At 48.9% G+C, this 26,158-nt stretch overlaps 1 protein-coding gene across 5 annotated transcripts in view; it reads left to right on the plus strand.

The window, feature by feature from the left end:
• Positions 1–26,158, plus strand: part of GFM2 (GTP dependent ribosome recycling factor mitochondrial 2) — a 120,838-nt gene that overhangs the window by 25,599 nt on the left and 69,081 nt on the right. For all 5 annotated transcript variants that reach the window (XR_013624090.1, XR_013624091.1, XM_078781826.1 and 2 more), the window contains exons 8-9: positions 19,236–19,324; positions 20,910–20,970. Coding sequence is in view for 3 of the 5 variants with exons in the window: in XM_078781826.1 (XP_078637952.1) it covers positions 19,236–19,324; positions 20,910–20,970 (150 nt within the window). In the remaining 2 variants the exon portion in view is untranslated. The remainder of the gene's footprint in view (positions 1–19,235; positions 19,325–20,909; positions 20,971–26,158) is intronic.

Below are 26,158 nucleotides of genomic sequence, written 5' to 3' on the forward strand. Positions count from 1 at the left end.
TTGTATGGGAACAGGATATCTCAAAAAGTTGTGGACGGATTATGACAAGATTTGGTGGACAGGTTGGGTGTGTGACTAGAATGAATTGATTCGGTTTTGGAGAAGATATGGATCTGTATATGGGAATTTATAAGTGACTCTTCACCATTGAGAGAAGGGGTAAAAAACGATATATAGCATGATATTTAAAAATGTTGTGGACGGATTATGACAAAACCTACTGGATGAGTTGGGTAGGTGACAAGAAGAAGCTGATTAGATTTTGGTGTGACAAGGACGAATGGTCTGGATGCAGATCAGACCTATCAGTGGGATACAAAACAAACTATTCAGCCTGGTGGAAGCATGCACTCTACCGAGTGCCATTCTAGTTTCTCTGTGTGCCTTGGCCATCTCTTTCACCTCAACCCGGGTTCCGGTCTGAAGAGGACGCAGGCGTCACATGCTCGCCGCTTCTTCGACTGGACCACTGTCTGTGGCTTGCTTTTTTGGTGGTCGTGCGGATTTTTTGGCCATTGAGTCTGCCCTCCGCATAGTCCCGGCTCTGCTCCCTGCTTCGCCTACCCGGCTCCTTCGTCTGCTCGCTGTTTCCTTGGGCACGCTCTCGTGGGTTGTGTCCTTCGCAGCGGTTTTCCCGCCGTGATCTTGATTTGTAGCGGCGGCGGTTGATTGCCGCTGCATTTCCCACTTTGCCGTGATCAACCTTGGCCTCGTGATCATCTCTTTGCTCCTGTCTGCCCTCTGCTTGGTCCCGACTCTGCTCCTGGCTTCACCTACCTGGCTCCTTCGTTTCCTTGGGCCTGCTCCTGTGGGTTGGGACCATTGTTTCACCTCCTCAACCTTGGCCCCGTCTCGTCTCTCCGCTCCTGCCTGGCATGGCTCTGCGGTACGCCGCCGCAAGGCTCCTTCTGCTCAATACCCGCTCCACCCCATCATGCATCTCTGCCATCAAATCAAATGGACTCCTCCGACGACCCAGGTACATTCACCGTGGCTCCGGTCGTAAGTTTGTATATGTACAATCAGGTCACTCCATCCCCGTCCTCTGGTCGGCTCAGCGCACTCCCACTCATCGTCCCAGCACACCTGGTCACGGCAACGCACAAAATCGCACCTCCTGCCTGCGAACCCTGGCTAAATCACCTGAATTCATCCCTGCTGTTCAAAACAACATCAAGCTCACCCTGTTCAACACCCGGTCCCTCAACAACAAATGCCTCGTCCTCAACGACTACATCCTGGATAACAAACTGGACTTTCTCTGTCTCACCGAAACCTGGCAACAACCTCTGGACTACTACACGCTCAACCTCACCACACCCAATGGATATTCCTACGTCAATAAACCACGCTCGGAGGGCCGAGGTGGTGGAATTGCCGTTATCCACCGTCAAGACATCAGGACCAGCCTCATCCCCATCGCCTCATCCTCATCCTTTGAACACCTGGCTTTTAAACTCTCTGGTCGCACGCAGTCAGTCATGGCTGTCGTCTACCGCCCTCCCAAACCACACCCATTATTCCTGTCTGACCTCTCCTACTTTCTGACCCAGCTATGTTCCCTCTCCCCTCAATCCTCCTCCTTGGTGATTTCAATATCCACATGGACTCCACTGACTCCACAATAACCACTGACTTCACTGATTTACTCACCTGCTTTAACCTCACTCAACATGTCAACTTTCCTACGCATATCCGTGGTCACATTTTGGACCTTGTCTGCTCCACTGGATTAATTTTGCACCATCTCTCTGGCTCCGACCTCACCCTCTCTGACCACTTAGCCATCACTATGACCATCAACATCCCCACCCCAACACCAAGACATTATCGCACTATCGACTTCCGTAAGCTAAACGCTCTTTCACCTACCTCATTCTCATCCACCCTCTCTGAAAAAATGTCCACTTCTCCCTTCATTGACCTCCACACCCCTTCCGACCTCACTGACTACTACAACCACACTCTCTCCTCCTGCCTTGACCAGCTTGCGCCTGTAAAAACCAAAACAGTTTCTTTCACCCATTCTGCTCCCTGGTTTACCCCTGAACTCCGCCTGATGAAAACTCGTGCTCGCCAACTTGAAAGACTCCGCAATAAAACAGGTCTCACAGTTCACTCCCAAGCCTACAAGGACCACCTACAACACTACAAAGATGCCCTCTCCCACGCCCGCTCCGCCTACTACTCTCAAATTATCCACTCTGGCTCCGGGAACCCAAAAGCACTCTTCTCGACAATAAACAAACTCCTCCGCCCCCTGGACACCACCACCCAGTCATTCACAGTAGACAACTGCATCTCCTTCCTTTCTTTCTTCCAACGCAAAATTGACAATATCTACAACAGCTTGACCACCGCCGCACCCGCTCCCCCTCCAACCACCTGCCCCCCCTTATCCTGCCTTCCCCTGTCTCAGTTCTCCCCGGTCTCCCCTACTGACCTCTCTGAACTCCTCATAGGAATGAAAACTGCCACCTGCACTCTTGACCCCATCCCCTCCAGCTTTGTCAAGGCCTCCCTCCCTGCTCTCTCTCCACTTATCATTGCAACAATAAACTCCTCCCTGTCTACAGGCATCGTCCCACCATCCCTCAAAATTGCTGCTGTTACCCCCATTCTAAAAAAACCAGGTCTAAACCCTGACACCCTAAATAACTTCAGACCCATCTCCAACCTACCCTTTCTGTCAAAAGTTTTGGAACGCGCTGTAGCCGCTCAACTCAAACATCACCTCTCTGCCAATAACCTGTATGAAACATTCCAATCCGGATTCCGCTCCAACCACAGTACTGAAACTGCTCTCCTCAAAATCACCAACGACCTTCTCCTCTCCTCTGACGCTGGCATCCTCAACATTCTCGTCCTCCTCGACCTCAGCGCTGCCTTTGACACCATCGATCACACCATCCTCCTCACCCGACTTGAATCCACCTTTAACGTTACCGGCACTGCCCTCTCTTGGATTAAATCATACCTCTCTGACAGACGCCAGTTCATCTCCATCAATAACTGCAAATCCCCCACTGCTCCCCTCCCCCAAGGTGTCCCCCAAGGTTCAGTTATTGGCCCCCTCCTCTTCATCCTTTACCTGTCCCCCCTCGGTCACTTAATCCGCCGTCATGGTCTCCAATTCCACTGCTTCGCCGATGACATCCAGCTTTTCATCTCCACCAAGTCCGTCTCCACCGACACCCACTCTATCCTGACAAACTGCATCTCTGAAATAAAATCCTGGCTTCAAATCAACTTCCTCAAACTTAACTGTGATAAATCTGAAATAATCATCATTGGCCCAAAAACGCTCACAAAATCCACCCATAAATTTGCCCTCAACATCGACGGTATCCCAGTATCCACCTCCCCTCTCATCCGGAATCTTGGCGTCATCTTTGACCAAACCCTCTCCTTCGACAAATACACTAAACAGATCACAAAGACAGCCTTCTTTCACCTGAAAAACATCGCCCGTCTCCGCTCATCCCTCTCCTCCACGGCTGCAGAAACCCTCATCCACGCCTTCATCACCTCCCGTCTGGACTACTGCAATAGCCTCCTCTATGGTTCACCCTCAACAATCACCAATAAACTCCAATACATTCAGAACTCCGCTGCCCGTCTACTCACCCATTCCCGGACCCGTGACCACATCACCCCCGTCCTTTACAAGCTTCACTGGCTCCCCATCTCCCAGAGAATCCAGTACAAAATCCTCCTCTTGACCTACAAAGCCCTCCATAACCTGGCCCCATCCTACCTGGCTGACCTCCTCTCCAGACACACTCCCACCCGCAACCTCCGCTCTGCTGGTACCAACCTCCTGACCCCCCCCCCCCATCCAGACCAAATTCAGATCCTGGGGGGACAGGGCCTTCTCCATCGCTGCTCCCACCCTCTGGAACTCACTACCTCACACCATCAGAGACTCCTCCTCACTCACCACATTCAAAACATCACTAAAGACCCACCTGTTCAGCACTGCATTCAACATTCAACCCACAGCATTTAACCCCTGACTATCTCTTCTTCTTCTCCCTCCTTTTGCTTTAAATATTTCCCTATTGATTCTTGTCTTTTTGCAATTGTTGTTTTCATGTTTTGTTATGCATTATGTTTTGCACTCTGTCAAAGCGCCTTTGGGCTTCATGAAAAGCGCTATACAAAATAAATGAATTATTATTATTATAATAACCCTTAGGTGTTTTGCCAGAGTATGTGAATCACCCTGAACCATCAGAATGGTATTCCTAGATGTCTCATCCTCACTGCCGTCAGACTCTGTCTTCCACTCAGATTTGTCTACTTGTTTCTGTAACCTATCTGCAAGGGCACACATTTCACTCACTGTTATGTCGGCTGAGCACACCAAGCTGGCCTTTACCCTCTGACACACTATCTGGATAGCTGAACTGTTACGTGGTCCTCCCGGTGACTACCTGGTCTCGGTGACCCCCGGACCGTGAGAGGAACTCCGCCAGAAAGATTTATTATGTATGCGCTTTCGTAACGCAATCAATATGAATTCCACCCAAGAAAAACCCCACACCAAGGATCCGGAATAATCAAGGATATATTCCCCGAGCAATCAACCATCAACAATCAGCAATCAATAGTACAAAGATGTAAACTCATCTACATTAACTCTAAGATGGCCATCTTATACATTCCTCACGTGAGCCCCACTCCCGACTCCCTCCGTGGTCAATGTCTCTCACAATGTCTCCGTACTCCTGTAGTTCGATCTCCGCACGTGGGCGGTTGAACGGACCCTTCCTGACGTGCTTTCACCGGGCACGTCCCGTACCGGGAACAACGGCTGCAGCGCGCACCTCCTGGCCAAGCAAAGCGGGTAATGTAAAGCAGGCAAAGCAACACGCGGCTTGCCCAGCGCGCGCGGCCCAAGGTGCGACCCGTACGCGGCCTTGTAGACGGCGAGGCGAACTGTGCCAGCTGTTTGGTTCCGTGCACGAACCCACAGTGACGTGACGTGTCAAAGGGTAGTTACACGTCCCGGTAACTCCTCTCGCCAGATGGGCTTTGAAACGCCGATTCTCTTACGTTGCTCAATCGATACCGCTCGCGTCCGAGCTTGGCGAGGAAGAAAAAGAATCGTCGCGTCTCCAGGACCTCGTGTCTTTTCTTCTTCCGTTTCCGGTCTCCTTTTCCTCAGAAGGGCTCCTGACCCTTTAATCACAACAACCTTTAATCGACTACACATTGATAAGCAAAGCCCGGAATAGTAATTCACATACATTCACATAAATATGTAACACTCCCCCCCTTCAAGAAAGAAAGTTTGAACCCAGCGAAAACTTTCTTTGCCGGCCAACTTGGATAAACAAACCAGATAACTCCCCCCCCCCCCTCCCCCCCAACTCATCAGTTCCCCCCGGGCACAGTCATCACTTAAAAATAAAGCAACAAAATTTCACACGATCCCCTAGATTAATTCCCTCTGGACCAAGCGTCAACCACTTCTAGTTTCTCTTGAATGACGGTTAAGAGGTGGTGACCAAAGCCCCCAAATTTAAACCTCTCTATAGCACTTTTTCGGGAGGCCCAGCGGAATATTCCCTACATGGACGCCTTAAGGAATGTGGAGTTCACGGTTAGTCCGGGGAGGAAAGTTCATTACATGGACGCCTTTAAGAACGTGGAGTTCACGGTTAGTCCGTGCAGGAAAGTTCACTACCTGGACGCCTTTAAGAACGTGGCGTTCACGGTTAGTCCGTGTAGGAGCCCCGGCTCGGCGGCTCCCCCGTATATAGTGCTTCAACTTCTCCAGACTCCTAACCGTTACGGTGGGACCCCTTGTCCCAGCCGTTACCTGACTGGCGGTCTCTTTCTCGGCCAGTGCTCTGACATTCATTCTTTCGGGAGGTGCCGTAACTCTGGGAGCCTCCATAGTAATATCGGCTGCTGCCAACCCCAAAACTACTGCCAAGTTGTCCTCTTCTGTAGACCTCTCGACGCCTACGAAAGGCCTTCCCTACTGTTATGGTCCGACCCTCCAAATCCTTACCATTCCAATTCTTCTCTGCCTCCCTGGCGTCTCTTGTGCTTGCAAACGTGACAAAGCCGAACCCTCTTGACCGTTGCGTTTCCCTGTCTTTTACCACCCGCACTTCCACCAGCGGCCCATATCTGTTGAAGACAGAGGTCAGAACTTCTTCCTCTGTGTTGAAGTTCAGTCCCCCTACAAATAACTTGGAACTTTTGTCGCCATCCCGAGCTGGTGGGGTGTTATTTTCCCTGCTGTGCTCTTTACCAACCCTCGGGTTACCATAAATTTGCCCCCCGGCCAAATCATTCCCGATAATCACAGATACTCCCTCTACAGGAAGCGTGGCTTGTAAACCGACGGTGACCGGTCCTGACACCAAATCGGATTCCAAATGGATGACATGAAGTGGGGCACTAACACAGCCACCGATCCCTTGTAATCGAACACTATCACCAGTTGCGGTACTCTTTGACAATGGCAAAATGCCTTCAAGCATTAAGGATTGATGGGCTCCTGTGTCCCTCAAAACCCTAACCGGTCTTGGGTTAGTCAAGTCTCCCTTGAGTGAGACCAACCCCTCATAAATAAATGGTTGGTAACTCTTCTGTGGGCGATTTCTTACGTTTGCCATCGCATTCGGAGTGGTACGAGTCGGACTCCGCTCTGGGTCTTCCCTTTTCATGAGGTAACAACTGGACATCAAGTGTCCAGGTTTCTTGCAAAAAGCGCAAGTAGGCCCGGAGGAAAAACTCGTGGTCTGCCTCGGCCCCCCCGAAAAATAAGTTTGTCTTGGGCCCGCAGCCCTCTGATTTCGAACAGGTGGGGTATCCGCGTTGTCCCCATAATCCTCTCGAGGCCGCCGCCATGTATTGTCGTTCTCCGCACCTGCTGTTCCACACCTCCCCTGCGGCGATCTAGGCGAGGAGTTAGGTTCGTGGACCCCTATCCGGTGTGTTAAGGCATAATCATCTGCCATGGTGGCTGCGTCCCACAACTTCGGTACTTTCTTTTCCTGCAGGTACACTTTGATGTCCTCGTGGACACACTGTTGAAATTCCTCCACCAGGATCAAGTCACGCAATGTTTCAAAGTCTTTCCCGACTCCTTTTGACTCACACCACCGATCAAACATGTTTTCTTTCACTCTGGCAAACTCCACATGGGTCTCACTCTCCCTCTTCCTGGCATTCCTGATTTTTTGCCGGTAAGCTTCCGGAACCAACTCATAGGCTTTGAGGATGTGCTTCTTCAATACCTCATAATCTGCACATTGGTCCATTGGTAGCGCCGAATAAATCTCTTGAGCTTTTCCCACCAGCACACTTTGCACTAGTATGGTCCAGGCCTCCTCCGGCCAGTTTAACTGTCGAGCCACTTTCTCAAAGTGTGGAAAAAATTTAGCGACTTCCTTTTCACTGAAGGGTGGAACCAGCCTCACATGTCTGCCCACATCCCAGGTGTTCTGGCTAGGTGTCGACCCCGTCAGCAAGGGTGGTCCCTCTCCCCGTTCTCTCATTAACTCCAGCTCCTTGAATTTAATTTCTTGCTGAAGCTCCATGTCACGTTCCTTTAATTCCCTTTCCGCTTTTCTCTCCTCTGCTTTGAGGTCCCTTGCAGCTCTCCTCTCCTCTGCTTTTCTTCCTTCTAACCTTTCCTGGAGTTCTCGTTCCACTCTCCTTTCCTCTGCTAGTTTCTCTTCTCTCCTCTCTTCTGCTTTCCTTTCTTCTTCTGCTCTTTCCTTTTCTGCTTTCCTTTCTTCTTCTGCTCTTTCCTTTTCTGCTTTCCTTTCTTCTTCTGCTAACCTTTCCTGGAGTTCTCGTTCCACTCTCCTTTCCTCTGCTAGTTTCTCTTCTCTCCTCTCTTCTGCTTTCCTTTCCTCTTCTTTTAACCTTTCCTGGAGTTCTCGTTCCCCTCTCCTTTCCTCTGCTTGTTTCTCTTCTCTCCTCTCTTCTGCTTTCCTTTCCTCTTCTTTTAACCTTTCCTGGAGTTCTCGTTCCACTCTCCTTTCCTCTGCTTGTTTCTCTTCTCTCCTCTCTTCTGCTTTCCTTTCTTCTTCTGCTCTTTCCTTTTCTGCTTTCCTTTCTTCTTCTTTGATCCGTTCCTGGCTCCGTAATTGCAACTCCAGTTTCCGGAGCTCAACGTCTTCTGGTTCTTCGGGTAGCCACTGCCAGGCTAACTCGTCCCATGTTCCTAATCCCACCATAGACTGTATCACCGTGGTCTGCAACTCTGCCTTCCTCAAATTAGTTCGGACCTCCAAGTTAAAATGTTTGGCCAATTTCAAGAGGTCCGACTTTAGTAACGCTCGGAACTGTGCCTCACTCGGGGTTACCGCAAAGTTCTGTGCCACAAACGCCATGGTGCCTATTGTTAACACCTGTTAACCTTCACCCAAGACTTTACCCCAATTTCCCCAAAAATTTACCAATTAATACTTAGATAATAAATTTTAATTAATAAAAATATTATTTTATTATTTTATACAATTTTAGATCCCGGACGGGCCCCCAATTCTGTTACGTGGTCCTCCCGGTGACTACCTGGTCTCGGTGACCCCCGGACCGTGAGAGGAACTCCGCCAGAAAGATTTATTATGTATGCGCTTTCGTAACGCAATCAATATGAATTCCAACCAAGAAAAAACCCCACACCAAGGATCCGGAATAATCAAGGATATATTCCCCGAGCAATCAACCATCAACAATCAGCAATCAATAGTACAAAGATGTAAACTCATCTACATTAACTCTAAGATGGCCATCTTATACATTCCTCACGTGAGCCCCACTCCCGACTCCCTCCGTGGTCAATGTCTCTCACAATGTCTCCGTACTCCTGTAGTTCGATCTCCGCACGTGGGCGGTTGAACGGACCCTTCCTGACGTGCTTTCACCGGGCACGTCCCTTACCGGGAACAACGGCTGCAGCGCGCACCTCCTGGCCAAGCAAAGCGGGTAATGTAAAGCAGGCAAAGCAACACGCGGCTTGCCCAGCGCGCGCGGCCCAAGGTGCGACCCGTACGCGGCCTTGTAGACGGCGAGGCGAACTGTGCCAGCTGCTTGGTTCCGTGCACGAACCCACAGTGACGTGACGTGTCAAAGGGTAGTTACACGTCCCGGTAACTCCTCTCGCCAGACGGGCTTTGAAACGCCGATTCTCTTACGTTGCTCAATCGATACCGCTCGCGTCCGAGCTTGGCGAGGAAGAAAAAGAATCGTCGCGTCTCCAGGACCTCGTGTCTTTTCTTCTTCCGTTTCCGGTCTCCTTTTCCTCAGAAGGGCTCCTGACCCTTTAATCACAACAACCTTTAATTGACTACACATTGATAAGCAAAGCCCGGAATAGTAATTCACATACATTCACATAAATATGTAACATAAATATAGCGCTATACAAAATAAATGAATTATTATTATTATTATAACCCTTAGGTGTTTTGCCAGAGTATGTGAATCACCCTGAACCATCAGAATGGTATTCCTAGATGTCTCATCCTCACTGCAGTCAGACTCTGTCTTCCACTCAGATTTGTCTACTTGTTTCTGTAACCTATCTGCAAGGGCACACATTTCACTCACTGTTATGTCTGCTGAGCACACCAAGCTGGCCTTTACCCTCTGACACACTATCTGGATAGCTGAACCATTATGGTCCAACAGTCTCTTGCAAAGTATATAACTTCTATGATATTGCATTCACAATACCTTCCCGTTTCAGAATTTATCCGCATCTGTCACACAGTTGAATTATGTAAATGCTGACCGGTCTTTGAGTAAGGTGCCTGGTACTTCTGATTTGAGTTGTCCAAAGGCCTTGTCAAACTAATCCGTAACATGGATAATTGACTGACGAACATCACTTTGGATCCTTTCTGTTCATGAAACTGTCCATACATGACTTGTGATAGCCAAAATCTGCAGCAGTTATGCCAATTGCAATATTTTAAGTCCTTGAATTTTCACCAATATTGCTTTATCTTGTAGTATTTTTCCAATATATAGCTTCTTCTTTTTTTCTTCTTTTTTCTTTTTGGTTCACGAGTTATCAAACAGAGTGACCACTATATTCGTCATGGGTGTGTGTCTGTGTGTCTGTCTGTCCGCAGCATAACTACCCAATGATATCATCCAATCTTGATGAAACTTGGGGGGGGGGGGGGGGGAGGTTGATAGCATGATCTAGTTGTGGGCGTATTGCGCCCATTGTGGGCGGGCCCACGCCCGAAAAAGATGTCTTTTTAGGGGGTAATCGAGTTAAAGCTGCATCTTCTCCGAGGGAGTTGGTGGAATCTGACAGGGGTTTCGGTATTTGGTTAGGCCAATGTCATGTGTCTAGCCCCACGGAGCTCGATTTTTCATTTTCGCCCCAAGGTCGAGGTCACAAAGTCACGAAATTTAGAAAAGTCGATTTTTGATGGTTTTATTACATTGGTCGCTTCCTGATAGGGTGAAATGTGATACATGATCTTATATTATCACACACATCATGAAATACAAGTTTCCAACAAATTTCAGAATCTTCGCTTTGACCTTTGAAGGTCAGAAAGGTCAAAGTTTCAAAGTTGTCGGAATTGAACCGAATTTTCGGTATTGTGTGGCTAACTGACCTCATAACTGATTATACATTATTTTCTATCTCATTTCAAGGTCAGTAACTTTCGTTTTGACATTTCTGGGCCTGGCCTGTCCGGCCTGTTTAGGTTATTTTTTTTTTTTTTTTTTTTTTTTTTTTTTGTATACAAGATCGAGGCTCGTGAAAGAGCGAAAATTAATCACACAGAAAGACAAACAGACACATAAAACAAATAACATCGGGAGCGGTAGACAAGATGGGGAGAGAGGGGGAAGGACACAAACACAACATTTGAGAGCAGGGACCGAGAGACATGGAGACATCGAGAGATCTGTGGGAGGGAGAGGGCTTTGGGGGGGAGGCATGTGAAGGGGGGAGGCATGTGAAGGGGGGGAGGCATGTGAAGGGGGGGGGGGTGGGAGAGGTATAAACATATGGACACTGCCAGGATTTCCAGGAAATAAGTTGGAATTTCAAACAAGGTGGATCTGGGGTGAATTAGTGGGGGTAGAAAAGATCAAGGTTATGGATGGGGGAAGATAAGAGATGGTGGTGAACAGCTGTTTTAAAGACCTGGAGGGAGGAGAGGGATTGAAGGGAGTGTGGGAGTTTGTTCCACAGGCGGGAGAAAAGAGGAATGAAAGAGTGAAGGTGAGCAGAGAGCCGAGATTTCGGCAGTTTAACCATCAGAGGGTTGCTGGCAGATCTTGTGCGACCTGTAGGAATATTTGGGGGACAGAGCACGGAGAGAGCTGGGGGAGCAAGGCCGGAGAGGAGTTGGTAGAAGACAGAAAGACCACCTACCTGCCTGCGGTGAGTGAGTGAAAGGCCCTCAGAGATAGCTTCATCGCGGGAGATTCCAATGATTTTGAAAGCTTTGGATTCAACAGCGTGAAGCCGAGCCAGGTGTGAGGCAGGAGCACCAGCCCATAGGGGAGAACAGTATTCCATTGAGCTGCGGATGAAAGCCTTGTATGTGGTGAGGAGCTCAGGTGTGCCGAGGAAGGACTTCGCACGACGGAGGATGCCCAGTCGGCGACTGGCTTTGGAGGCCAGCTTGGAAATGTGGTTTTCCCAAGAAAGATCATGGCAGATAGTGAGACCCAAAAGCTTGAGTGACAGAACTTCTTGGAGAGGATTGTTGAGAAAGTAGATGGGAGGGTTGTCCAGTCGATCTTTTCGGAGAGACATAGTAAGAGAGTGAGATTTGGCAGGATTGAAAGACATGTTCCACTTGTTTGACCAGTCTGTGATTTTGTCCAGGTCTTCAGAGAGTGAGGAGGCTGCAGACTGCCTATCTGAGGGAAGAGGAATGGAGCGGCAGAGAGTGGAGTCATCAGCAAAGAGATAGAGAGGATTTTCCAGAGAGTCAGAGAGATCATTGATAAAGACCAGAAAAAGCTCCAGGTTATAATCCGTCCTTTGTCATTGAATACCGCGCGCTCGTGAACCATGTCGTCTCCTGACTTGTGTCTCTTATTATTATGTCTTATTATGTCTCTGCTCAGTTGTCACAATAATCTGTTGCTGTACGCCCTTTGAATCACTTTCTTTGTTGCATATGAAGGAACATCACTTTAAGTATACTACTGATGATCTGTTGTGTTTATCAGACGATCTGCTGTCACTGACTGAAGCCATTTATTCTTCATGGGTTTTTAACCATTTAGATTCCTGCTTTTCCACTTCTGTTTTGTGAGTATAACTACTTTTGCACGTACTATGGCACTTCGTTTTCTTAGCCAGGAAGTCCTCTACCTTGAACAGAAGTCCACAGCCTCTCATATACTTCATCATGCCTTGATTATTCTAAGGCATTTACAAAGGTGGTCACCCCCCTCCTGGTCAGATTATTGAGCTCATCAGAAGAATGAGTCTGACATATGATGCGCAAAGTGAAGATTCTTTTCTGGGGCGATTATAAAAGCATGATCCATTTCCATCATAGTTCTGCATATACAATGCATTCAGAAAGTATTCAGACCCCTTCACTTTTTTCACATTTTGTTATGTTGCAGCCTTATGCTGAAATCGTTTAAATTCATTTTTTCCCTCATCAATCTGCACTCAATACCCCATAATGACAAAGAGAAAACAGGATTTTAGAAAGTTTTGCAAATTTATTAAAAAGAAAAAACTGAAATATCACATTTATGTAAGTATTCAGACCCTTTGCTATGACACTTGAAATTTAGCTCAGGTGCCTCCCATTTCTCTTGATCATCTTTGAGATGTTTCTACATCTTGATTGGAGTCCACCTGTGGTAAATTCAATTGATTGGACATGATTTGGAAAGGCACACACCTGTCTATACAAGGTCTCACAGCTGACAATGCATATCAGAACAAAAACCAAGCCATGAGGTCGAAGGAACTGCCTGCAGAGCTCAGACAGGATTGTGTCGAGGCACAGATCTGGGGAAGCCCCCAAAAATAATTCTGCTGCATTGAAGGTTCCCAAGAGCACAGTGGCCTCCATAATTCTTAAATGGAAGAAGTTTGGAACAACAAGGACTCTTCCTTGAGCTGGCCGGAAGCCTCTCCTCAGTGAAAGACACTTGAAAGCCCACATTGTTTCTCACAGTCTGAGAGTCCTTTAGGTGCTTTTTTGCAAGCTCCAAGTGGGCTTTCATGTCTCTTTCACTGAGGAGAGGCTTCCGTCTGGCCACTCTGCCATAAAGCCCAGATCCGTGGAGTGTTGCAGTGATGGTTGTCCTTCTGGAAGTTTCTCCCATCTCCACACAGGATCTCTGGAGCACAGCCAGAGTGACCATCGGGTTCTTGGTCACCTCTCTTACCGAGGCCCTTCTCCCCCGATTGCTCAGTTTGGCCAGGCGGCCAGCTCTAGGAAGAGTCCTGGTTGTTCCAAACTTCTTCCATTTAAGAATTATGGAGGCCACTGTGCTTTTGGGAACCTTCAATGCATCAGAAATTTTTTGTAGGCTTCCCCAGATCTGTGCCTCGACACAATCCTGTCTCTGAGCTCTGCAGGCAGTTCCTTCGACCTCATGGCTTGGTTTTTGCTCTGATATGCATTGTCAGTTGTGAGATCTTATATAGACAGGTGTGTGCCTTTCCAAATCATGTCCAATCAATTGAATTTACCACAGGTGGACTCAAAGCAAGGTGTAGAAACATCTCAAAGATGATCAAGAGAAATGGGAGGCACTTGAGCTAAATTTCAAGTGTCATAGCAAAGGGTATGAATACTTATGTTAATGTGATATTTCAGTTTTTTATTTTTAATTAATTTGCAAAACTTTCTAAAATCCTGTTTTCTCTTTGTCATTATGGGGTATTGAGTGTAGATTGATGAGGGAAAAAATGAATTTAAACGATTTCAGCATAAGGCTGCAACATAACAAAATGTGAAAAAAGTGAAGGAGTCTGAATACTTTCTGAATGCACTGATGAGTGACGAATTGCACTACAAATAGCTACTGTGGTATTATTGGTTTGATTGATGTCCCTTCACCACCAGTCTCCAGTATCTCTTCACCTAAAAAAGAAAGAAAACCACGCATAAGATAAACGGTTTGGATTGTAAAATCATTCATTATTACAGCAGCATTGAGTACATTTACCAGACAGAATGAATTTATCAGGATATTATTTTAAAGATTTACAGAGGGTTGTATAATCCAACAAAGCCACATCACCAAGTGATTTATATACCCTGAATATGTCCTGTCGACTAATTTCCAGCAGTAAAAACATTTGGCACAATTGTGAAGAAGAAAACAAATGATTAAAATTAGGTATTATTAGTAGAGTACTGTTGTTCCTGAACATTTTGGCATGTTGATTACTCCAATTTGGCAAGCAGTTATAAAATGACAGTTATTTGAAGAACCAAACTGTCCATGTCGAATTTTGCAATTTAAGACATCAGGCACTGGTGCATAGCTGTTACTAAAGTGCTCCTGACTGACTATTGACAAATCCAACATTGCATTTCTTATTCATGGATGAATCTGTGAATGAGAAATTCTCGGCTTGAGGTTGTGGGAGCAAAGGCCTTCAAGATTGTTGGAATCTCCCACGATGACGTTGAGTCGATGAGTCCATAACTTTGCCATTTCAGACAGGTGTGGTGACACCAAACTTTACAGTTGGCACTATGCATTCGGGCAGGTAGCATTCTCCTGGCATCTGCCAAATCCAGATTTGTCCGTCAGACTGCCAGATGGTGAAGTGCGATTTATCGCTCCAGATAATGTGTTTCCACTGCTCCAGAGTCCAATGGTGGCGAGCTTTACACCACTCCAACCAACGCTTGGCATTGCGCATGGTGATCTTAGGCTTGTGTGCGGCTGATTGGCAATGGAAACCGATTTCATGAAGGTCCCGACAAACAGTTGTTGTGTCGACGTTGCTTCCAGAGGCAGTTTGGAACTCGGTAGTGAGTGTTGCAACCGAGGACAAACGATTTTTATGCGCTTCAGCACCCGGTGGTCCCGTTCTGTGAGCTTGTGTGGCCTACCACTTCACGGCTGAGCTGTTGTTGCTCCGAGACGTTTCTACTTCACAATAACAGCACTTACAGTTGACCGGGGCAGCTCTCGCAGGACAGAAATTTGACGAACTGACTTGTTGGAAAGGTGGCATCCTATGACAGTGCCACGTTGAAAGTCACTGAGCTCTTCAGTACGGCCCATTCTACTGCCAATGTTTGTCTATGGAGATTGCATGGCTGTGTGCTTGATTATATATACCTGTCAGCAATGTGTTTGGCTGAAATACCCGAATCCACTAATTAAAAGGGGGTGTCCGCATACTTTTTGTCATGTAGTGTATATATGTATATATAAACTCAACATCAAAATAAACTCATCAAATCTTTAGAAAGACACTCATTGAAATCCTCCACACAAAAATGAAAAATATTTGAACACAGGTAAAGTTCAGCTATCTTTACTAAACACATGTCAATAAACAAGAGGTTGCCTCAATCACAAAAAAGCAAAAAGCATGAACATCACAATGGGTGGTGCAAAACAAGTCACAGCACTGCAACACAAAGGCACGCACCTGAATATAGTCAAAACAAAATGACACAGGAATGGACACAACACTCCGAACAGGAAAGGACAGAATGACAGCAGTCCTCAATATCGTGTGTGTCCTCCCTGAGCTGTGATGCAGGCTGTACACCTTTGATGCATGCTCTGTACCAGGTGTCTGATGCAGTCCTGGGGAAGTCCGTCCCACTCATCCTGCAAGCCTTGAATGAGCATTTGCCGATTGCCAGCCGTTGATCTCCTCGATGCAAGACGTCGACCAAGCTCATCCCATAAATGCTCAATGGGATTGAGGTCAGGGGAATAAGGCATACAAGGCATCACTTCAACACCCTGTTCCTGGAGGAAGTTGGTGGTCAGGCGAGCAGCATGGGGTCGAGCATTGTCCTGCTGGAAAACTGCGATGTCAGGATGAGCCTGGAGAAATGGAAGCAGATGAGGTCTCAAAACATCATTGACATAACGCTGACTAGTGAGATTGCTTTCGATGACGACCAGAGTTCAGAGGTGTCCTGAAACGGGTGGAAATGCCGGCCCATACCGTCACACTGGGTCCTCCCCAACGATTGATCTGGCGAATACAGCATGATGCATACCTTTCCCCACCTCTGCGCCATACCCGTTGATGCCCATCAGCAGCATGGAGGCAAAATCTGGACTCATCGCTGAAAAAGACTGCACTCCACTGTTGCTGTGTCCAGCGAAGATGCTGCAGACACCATCTTAGTCTGTTCCGCCGATGCACTGCGTTCAACACTAGACCTCTGCAAGGACGTCTTGCCACCAGGCCCCGACTTCTCAAGCGACTCCGCACAGTAGCAACCTGCGGTTGTTGTGGCAACCTTTTGTCAGTGCAGCTGTTTGCGTCGCAGGGCGGAAACGATCACGAAGATGCTGCAGCACAATCCAGCGGTCTTGGTTTGGGGTGGTTACCAGTGGTCTTCCTCTTCGTGGACCATCATTCATAGTTCCAGTTTCACCGTAACGCCTGGCCAGGTTAGAAATTGCCGGCTGTGAGCAACCAAGACGTTAGGCAATTATTCGCTGACTTACACCAGCCTCATGCATCTCAATTGCCCTTAAATGTTGTTCAGATGTCAGGCATGGCATCTGAATTTTCTTGTTGTTTTCCCTGTCAGAAGCCTCTAGAGGCTAGAGTGACTATATACAGCAGTAAATTAATATCTTACCACGAGAACTGAAGGATTTCATTATGAGGGTCATTATTTAAAGGGAAAGATCCCTATACAGAACCACACTCAAGCATGCCATTGTTGATCAACCAGGTGATTGAAATGAAGTTCCCGTTACATAATCAGCCATTACAATTGAAGAAACGTGATTGTAAAGCTGCACATTTAAAAAAAATGAAAGTGATAAGTTTCTTTTGATGTTCAGTATATATAATATACATACACACACACACACACACACACACACACACACACACACACACACACACACACACACACACACACAGAGTCGGCGTGTGAGAAAACGATCCCGTAATCTGTGTCGATCGCTGAAATGGACATGTTGATGGATTGTTGGTTGATTTAATGGTTGACGAAATGGATGGTTGCCTACGCGGCGTTGTTGGTTCGCTTAAGATTTTTTTTTGGTTTATTTAACTTTGTCAGGTAAAATGCATCTCGCTGTACGAGATCGGTGACGATGATAGATATACGCATGTCACTTTTCGAGATCAGTGTCGGTGATAGATATACGCATCTCGCTATGCCGTATACGAGATCGGGGCCGGTGTGTGTTACTGTGTGTGTGTGTTACTGTGTTTGTGTGTGTTAGTGTGTGTTAGTGTGTGTGTGTGTGTGTGTGTGTGTGTGTGTGTGTGTGTGTGTGTCTTACTGTGTGTGTGTGTTGTGTGTGTGTGTCTGTGTGTGTTCCTGTACTCTGAGGCAAAATGCTGTCGTGTGCTGCCGACGGGTGCGCAAATAGTGACGAATGAGGACAAACAAAGGCAGGAGTGACTTTCCATTGGTAAGGCTTCAAACACTGTTACTGTGTGTGTTACTGTGTGAGTGTGTTACTATGTGTGTTACCATGTGTGTGTGTGTTACCATGTGTGTGTTACCATGTGTGTGTGTGTGTTACTGTGTGCGTGTGTGTTACTATGTGCGTGTGTGTTACTATGTGCGTGTGTGTTACTGTGTGTGTGTGTTACTGAAACTGAACGAAACTGTCAGCTTAAGGAGCAAAAGAATGTCATTGTCTTGCACTAATGGTTTATTAAATTGCAGAAGCATAGCCTGGTACTTTGTAAGCAGTTTGTGAGTGTAACTTTCATGGGATAGGGTGTCACTCCACTGCATCAGAGTTCACTGGACCTGCGATCTATTTTTAAAATTCGCTCTAGATCATGGACCCAGATTGCGTATATCATATTCCTGTCAGGAAGCGTTGCATGGTTACCTGGCAACACCGGGTAATTTTGCGAGTAAATAAATAGCATATCCTCCAGAGCGCGACATTGCCATGGTGGGGCACCTTCAGCCTTCAGCGCCCGGCAATGCCGCCATGCAGCACATGGAGACGGAATTGAGGAGCAGTGTACAATAATTGATTGATTAATTGATTGATTGTGTAATTAAAATGAATAATAATCTAAAAATAATTAATTTCTTAATCAATTGGCTAATAGCATATCTGCACCACCACTGTTTCATCCGAATGTGTAACTTTTTTGGAAATTAATTAATTAAGTCATCAAATAATTAAATAAATAATTGATTAATCAATAAATCAGTAAATCAAAAATACCATTTACAGACAAATCACTTGGATATTGTCAAGTCCAAATATCAGTTTCCTAGCTCAAAATGTGCCTGAGATATTGCCCAGATGAGAAAGAAAATAAATGAGTACTTCATAAATCGATAATAATTAAGTAATCAATCAATTAATTGATTAATCAAAAAATAAAGAAAACCATTTTTGCCAAAGAACGTGCTCACTATTGTGCCCAAAGTTCAGCTTCCTAGCTCAAAGGATGGCTGAGATATCGCCCGGACAAACAAACAAACAAGAAAACAAATGGAGTGAAAACCGAGTACTCCCTTTTAGCACACGTCATCGCCGGGCCCCCTTCGGTGCCTGACGATGACGTCATGCAGCACCTGGAGATGGAATAGGAAAGGAGCGGTGTACAAAAACACCAGCATCGAACCAGATTGTGCTCCATAGTCCAATCCACAGCAAAATGGAGAATCCCCATTTTTTTTATTTGACACGATTCCAATGAATGTCTTTATCGATCCCAAGAAACAAATGGAGATGGATGATTTAACAACAAATAATGGACCTCGCTAGTTGTTCATAGTTGTTGTTTTTTCCGAACAAATGGTAAAATCCCTTTTTCTCTCTTTCTCTCTCTCCCTCTCTCTCCCTCTCTCCCCCTACCCCTCTCTCTTTAATGTGGTTAAAAGCATTATTTCTATGCTCTTGAGTTGGTGTATATCAACCATTGGTTTAATTGAGAATACTGAAAGTTTGCAGTTTTTGTGAGCTTTAGCTTAGTCTGGTTAACATTAAATTTAAAGCATTGCTTTGAATTATCAGTTTTGAAAGCAGATACCTGTAGTAGTTTTGTTTTGCCTTGTACATCTGCTGCTTCCCATCAGGCACAGACACTGACAGTATGGAGACAGGCAGACAACTATGATATTCCACGGATATGTTTCCTCAACAAAATGGACAAGCCAACTGCGAGGTAAGCAGCTTTATATAATGTAACGCGTGGATTTACTTACTATACTTATCTTTTGCGTGGATTTAACTTTTGTGCTTTTCGCTCTCAAGTCATTTCTGCGAAAGTTAAGTCCAGTGAATAAATATTCCTTGTTGTATCCATTTAAATGGAGACAGTAATCACACTTGATTGGCGAAAGTTACACATCGCAAATACCGCAAAATAAAAAACCCCACAAAAAAAACAGCAAAAAAGAAAAACAACTGTGAAAGATGATTCCCATGAATAATAAGTACTGTAGTGTCAGCCCCTGCGGTTAACACCGCCGGGTGAGGAATAACCGAAACGGTCCTTAATTTCCAAGGCGCGTAACCAAAACTGGCGGTTGGTCCGTCGTGCGCAGGTGAAGGGGCGAGGTGCCTACCTGGGCAAAGCACACGGGTTAATTCCCGAAACCCACAACGAATAAACACACACGACACAGCAAATGAAAGTACCACGGTAATGAATTTAATGAAATAAAGCATGGAAAAATAAAGGTTGATGTAAAATATATCCTATTTTGAGACGTCTCCATTGAGTCACAAATTCAGCACACGGGGAAAAGATAATAAAAATAAAAGATTTTCTTTTATTCGGCTGGTACTCAGCTCTGGTCCAAAATGTGCCTGGGAGCTTGATAGTTGCGGCAGTCTGTGCAGGCACCCCCGTGGAAAAAGCTCCAACAAATGGCGCCGAAACCGCGCAGGCGTGAGCAAGCAGCCAACCAGCCCTTCCTCGCTTCCACCGCCAATCAAGAGGCGGCTCTCTGCTCCCCCGAAAAGCACTGAGTCAAACAACTCCCGCTCCTCCAACTTTGCAAAGGTTCACAGAGTTTCAAAAAGTTCTCGAGACACGAGAAAGTTTGCAGACCGAGATAGCGACCACCCGAGCGACCACCCGAGCTGAAAGCCAGACCGAGATAGAGCTCATAAGACTCTTCTTCTCCCTTTTTGGACCTTCTCGCTCTGACGTCACGCCGTCCAATCACCCGAGCTCCATTGGATTACCCTATCTCTACGACCAATGACGAACTTTGGGGTGTGGCCTTCTGGCTTTTCTTGGTGTGAGCGTCATTAAGGCGTAGCTACTCGCCGATCGGCAATGTCCGGCACTGTCGGCGGTGATGGTGATTTAGTGGACGTTTTGTTGTTGTTGTTGTTGTTGTTGTTGTTGTTGTAAAAGACGTGAGTTTTATGGCCAGCCTTGTTGCAATTTGTAAAAACGTAAGAAAAGGTCACAGGGGGCAATCACATACTGGGAGAAACTAGCCTAAAACCTTACCTAGTTAACAAAACACCACCCCCCGTGTGGTGACATGTAAACAACCTTAAAGCTCCAGTTTCCCTGCTCAAATACATCGAGATGTCTCCTACTCGTACACGGTCCATGCTATACCTATACAATCCCATCTCCACAATGGCATTTCATCCCCTACCCCCACAAACATAATAGTACTTTACAGTATGACCCATATACTAGTAATTCCTTTAATTGATATGAAAGAAACTTTACTGTTGTAGAATGTTACTTGTGCTGTCTGTAACATTAAAGTATGAACTTGCAGTTTCGAATTGTCTGTGGAAAACATCAAAGAAAAACTGGACGTAAAGCCCATAATTTTACAGGTAAGGAATTGTCTAATGGAAATATTTTGTACATACTACTCCATCAGCAACCAATGTCTGACAGGATTTCAAAAAATACATGGGCTAAGGTTCATAGTAGAACTGACATGCACACACAAACACAAACGAGACAAATGCTTAACGCAGCCACTGAGCTTGGGGGAAGTGCCGTCACCACCGTCACTTCCTGGGATACTCTGGATTCCAACGGGATTATAACAACAATGGCGTTGCTTTTTTCACCGTACTCAGCAGGGCATTTCCTCAATAGGAAATTCCTCCCCATGGATGCCAATCGATGGGGATTGTCTGTGCTCTATCCTTTTCAAGCAAAGAAGCAGCACGTACCATTTTTAAAGTCTTTGGAATGACTTGGACCAGTCCAAACCGGATGGGTGTTTTTTAGGAGACACCATCTCCTTACTGGAGGATGGAGCAGAGGTAGCACAATTACCTTTGAGATGTGTAGTCTGGGTTCAAATCTCGGCCCGAGTATAAACTGCTGGATTAGTGCTTCACAGAGAGGGAGTTGCATCACAAATTGTGCCGTCCTTCAAATGCATGTTAATCTGGATGCCACATCCCCTAGCATTAGTTGGTGGACATTATAGATCCCACAGTCATTCTCATAATAGGTGAGTTATCTCCTTCACCCTGCAACTTTTCCCATGGCTGACCTCTCCCCCTTCCCAAGAAAGTGGGATTAATTGTGGCCCTTAAAGAACATGATGAGGAAGTAGTAGTGGTAGTATTAGTAGTAGTGGTGGTAGTAGTAGTAGTAGCAGTAGTTGTTTAGACTCCATTATCAGTGTGTTCATTACCCTGCGCTCGCGAAGCGAAAAGCGGGGTTAAGCATTCGGGTGCGTACGTGTGCCGTATGTGTGCCGTGTCTGCATTTTTAAAATTCATTTTCTCGGCAACCGTTGGTCCGATTGACACGAAATTTTACCATAGGAGTGCCTCTGCCTGTAGAAATATTTTATTCCTAATTATGATGTCAAAGATCACGTGGTATGGACGCCATCTTGGAAAACCGTTACATCTCTATATCTCCCAAACCGCTCCATGGAAAAAATGGAAACGTGGCTCATTGTCAACGGGAATAAGATATGTTGATGATGATTATGACTTAATGACTTATGATTATGACTTTGATAAATATGATAAATAAATTTGATAAATATGATTATGATAAATGATTATGACTTTATGACTTAATCATTATGACTTATGACAATCATTATGACTTAATTATGACTTTGAAGGAGCTCGGGCTCCCACGTCGATCGGAAGAATGGACGCGACAAAAAGCTGGAATTCGTCCGAGTTGCTTTATTCAAACAAAACACTCAGGTACTCTGAAAAGCCCGTTTATCGGGCAGCAATATATATACACACATTATCCCGGAGCGTTTGCCCAGGAAAGGCGAGAGGGGGCGTGGCCGAGCGTCCTGGCTGTGGCCTGGCAAGTTGAGGGCGAGCCTGCCTGGGCATGCCCGGGCGTCCCGACCGAGGCCTGGCAAGTTGAGCGCGGGCCTGCCCGGGCGTCCTGGACGAGCCCGGCATGGTGATCGCTCCGCGTCCTTGATAGGTGCAAGGCGATTGTGAAAACCCAGCGGTAGCCGCTACACACGTCCCCCCAGAATCGACTTGCACCGGCAGGGTCAATTTGAGGGGGGTCCTGATGACCCGGCCGAAGTGACCCCTGGCGGGTCGTGGGGGGGGGGGGGTCCGTTGTGGTGGTGGGCGGTCGAGTAGGGGGCACCGTGGATGGGGGGCGGCCTCGCCGCGGCGGAAGGGCCACCCGTGGTGGTTGGTCGACGTCCACGTGCGCCGGCTTGAGGCGGTCCACCGCAATCCGGTCCGACCTGCCGCCGATGTCGATGACGAACGACTTGTCGTCCCGTCGCAGGACCCGGAAGGGCCCGTCGTACGGCGGCCGGAGTGGCCCCCGATGTGCGTCGTGACACACAAAAACATACTCCGCTGTGCGAAGTGCTGGGGGGATGTAGGACTGGGGGTCACCGTGGTGGGATGTTGGCACGGGGGCAAACCGTCGGGCGGCCTCCTGGAGGTCCGAGCGCTGGTGAGCTGCGGACCAGGGACTGGTAGCGTCGGGCACGAATTCGCCCGGGACGCGTAGCGCTTGGCCGTAGACAAGCTCGGTGGTGGATGCCTGGAGGTCCTCCTTGGGGGCCGTGCGGAGGCCCAAAATGACCCACGGCAGCCGGTCGGCCCAACCGCCGTCTTGAAGGCCGGCCATGAGCGCGGCCTTCATGGAGCGGTGGAATCGCTCGCACAACCCGTTTGCTTGGGGGTGGTAGGCCGTAGTACGGTGGAGCTTGACCCCCAGGTTGCGGGCGACCGCGCCCCACAGCTCAGAGGTGAACTGTGGTCCGCGGTCTGACGAGATGTCCGCCGGTGCACCGAAGCGGGCGACCCAGATGGCGATGAAACCCTGCGCCACGTCGGCGGTGGTGGTGGAGACGAGGGGAACGGCCTCCGGCCACCTGGTGGTCCTGTCCACCATGGTGAGCAGGTCTGTGAACCCCCGTGATGGGGGGAGGGGGCCCACCAGATCCACGTTGACGTGGTCGAAACGTCGTTCGGGCATGGTGAAAGGTGCCAGCGGGGCCTGGGTGTGTCGGTGGACCTTGGCCTGTTGGCAGGCTGTGCAGGTGCTGGTCCAATCGCGGACGTCCCGACGAAGGCCGTGCCAGACGAATCGCGCCGACACCAGCTTCTGGGAAGCTTTCCGGCCCGGGTGGGAAAGGCCGTGGAGGGAGGCGAAGATGCGGCGTTGCCAGGTGACGGGCACGATGGGGCGAGGCTGGCCTTGGGAGACGTCGCAGAGCAGGACAGTGTCCGCGAAGGGGATGTCGGCCAGGCGGAGGCCCGTGTCCGCCGCCCGGAGGGCTTGCACCGTGGTGTCGGTGGTTTGGTCCGCCGCCATAAGCGCGAAGTCCATGCCCATGTGGACCGCGTTCGCGCTGGCCCGGGAAAGACAGTCAGCCACGGCGTTGTTTTTGCCGGCGACGTGCCGGATGTCCGTGGTAAACTCCGACACGGCGGAGAGGTGGTGCTGTTGGCGGGCCGACCACGGCTCCGTGACCTTGGCCATTGCGTAAACCAACGGCTTGTGGTCGACGAACGCCGTGAAAGGTCGGCCCTCCAGGAGGTGGCGGAAATGGAGGACGGCCAGGTGTAGACCGAGGAGCTCACGGTCAAACATGCTGTATTTGAGCTCGTTCGGCCGGAGCTGCCGGCTGAAAAAAGCGAGTGGCTGCCAAACCCCGTTCACCCATTGCTCATGTACGGTGCCCACCGCGTAGTCGGAGGCATCCGTGGTGAGGGCGATGGGAGCGTTTAGCACCGGGTGAGCGAGCAGTGTTGCGTCGGCGAGGGCCCGCTTTGAGCTTTGGAAGGCCGCGTCCATTGCTGTGGACCAGGCGATGTCGTGCTTGGCCGGCTTGCCCCGGAGGGCTTCGTAGAGGGGCTGCATGAGTTGAGCAGCGCGGGGCACGAAGCGGTGATAAAAATTCACCATTCCCAGGATTTCCTACAGGGCCTTTATGGTGCGGGGACGCGGGAACGTGGTGATGGCCTCCACCTTGGTTGGCAGCGGCACGGCCCCGTTCTTGGTGATGTGGTGGCCCAAAAAATCAACGGCCGTCATGCCGAAGTGGCATTTGGCCGGGTTGACGATGAGGCCGTGCTCGCTGAGGCGCCCGAACAGTGTTCGGAGGTGGAGGAGGTGCTCGGCCCGGGACGTGCTGGCGACGAGGATGTCGTCCAGGTAAACGAAAAGGAACGGCAGGTCACGCAGCACGCCGTCCATCAAGCGCTGGAACGCCTGAGCCGCGTTCTTGAGACCGAACGGCATCCGTAAGAATTCGAATAAGCCGAACGGCGTGATGACTGCCGTTTTAGGGACGTCGGCCGCCCTGACAGGTACCTGGTGATATCCCCGTATGAGATCAATTTTCGAAAAAATGACCCGTCCCGCCAGACGGGCGGAGAAGTCTTGGATGTGCGGGATCGGATACCTGTCGGGGGTGGTAGCGTCGTTAAGGCGGCGGTAGTCGCCACATGGGCGCCAGCCACCCCCTGGCTTTGGGACGATGTGTAGTGGCGAAGCCCACGCGCTATCGGAGTGCCGCACGATGCCGAGGTGTTCTAAAGCGTCGAACTCGGCTTTGGCCACGGCGAGCTTGGCTGGGTCGAGGCGGCGGGCTCTGGCGTAGACCGGCGGGCCCGTGGTTGGTATGTGGTGCTCAATCCCATGCCGTACTGCGACGGCTGAAAACGTCGGCCGCGTGAGGGCCGGGAACTCCGTGAGCAGGCGAGCAAACTCGTTCGCCGCCGGGAGGGCGCATGCCAGCTCGGTCGGCGCGGAGCTGCTCAATGTGCATACCAGGGAGCTGAAGGTTTCGGCGTTGATTAAACGACGCCGTTGGACGTCCACCAGCACTACGTGTGCGCAGAGGAAGTCGGCGCCTAGCAGAGCCATGGGCACGTTTGCGGTTACAAACGTCCAAGCAAAGCGTTGGCCGCCGAAGCAGAGGGTGACGTTGCGCGGGCCGAAGGTGCGGATGGCCGATCCGTTGGCCGCAACCAAGGAGGGGCCGCAAACCGCGGACTGCCTGTCCTGGTCAGAGGCGGGTATGACGCTCAGTTGGGCGCCGGTGTCGCACAGGAAGCGCCGTCCGGACGCTTTATCCGTGATGAACAGTAAGTTGCCCGTGTGGCCGGCGCTCATGGCTGGTAATGAACGCCGGCCCGGCCGTTTCCCGGCCTGCCGAAGGTGCATGGGGGTCGGCATGTCCGGGCCTTCTGTCCGAACCTGGCATGATAGTAACACCACGCTTGGTCAGGTGGAGGCCCCGGTCGTCGTGCTGGAGGTGGTCGGCTCGGTGTAGCGGCCGCCAATTGCGTTGGCAGTTCGGTCGTCGACCGTGCCGGGTGCTTGGGCGCCATGGGTGTTGCGTCGAACGGCGGTGGGCCCCAGGTCGCTGCTGCGATGCGCTGGCCTGCGGCGGAGATCTTGTCGGCTTCCCTGGCAAGGGCACGGGGATCCGTGATCGTCGTGGTTGCCAGGGCGAGGCGTACCGGGCTGAACAGCTCCTGGAACAGGAATGCTGGAGAGTGCTCGCCGAGCAGTGAAAGCATGTAGTCCATTCGCTCGGAA

Source organism: Myxine glutinosa, chromosome 7 (assembly GCF_964187855.1).
Source record: "Myxine glutinosa chromosome 7, kmMyxGlut1.1, whole genome shotgun sequence".
Lineage (NCBI taxonomy): Eukaryota > Metazoa > Chordata > Myxini > Myxiniformes > Myxinidae > Myxine > Myxine glutinosa.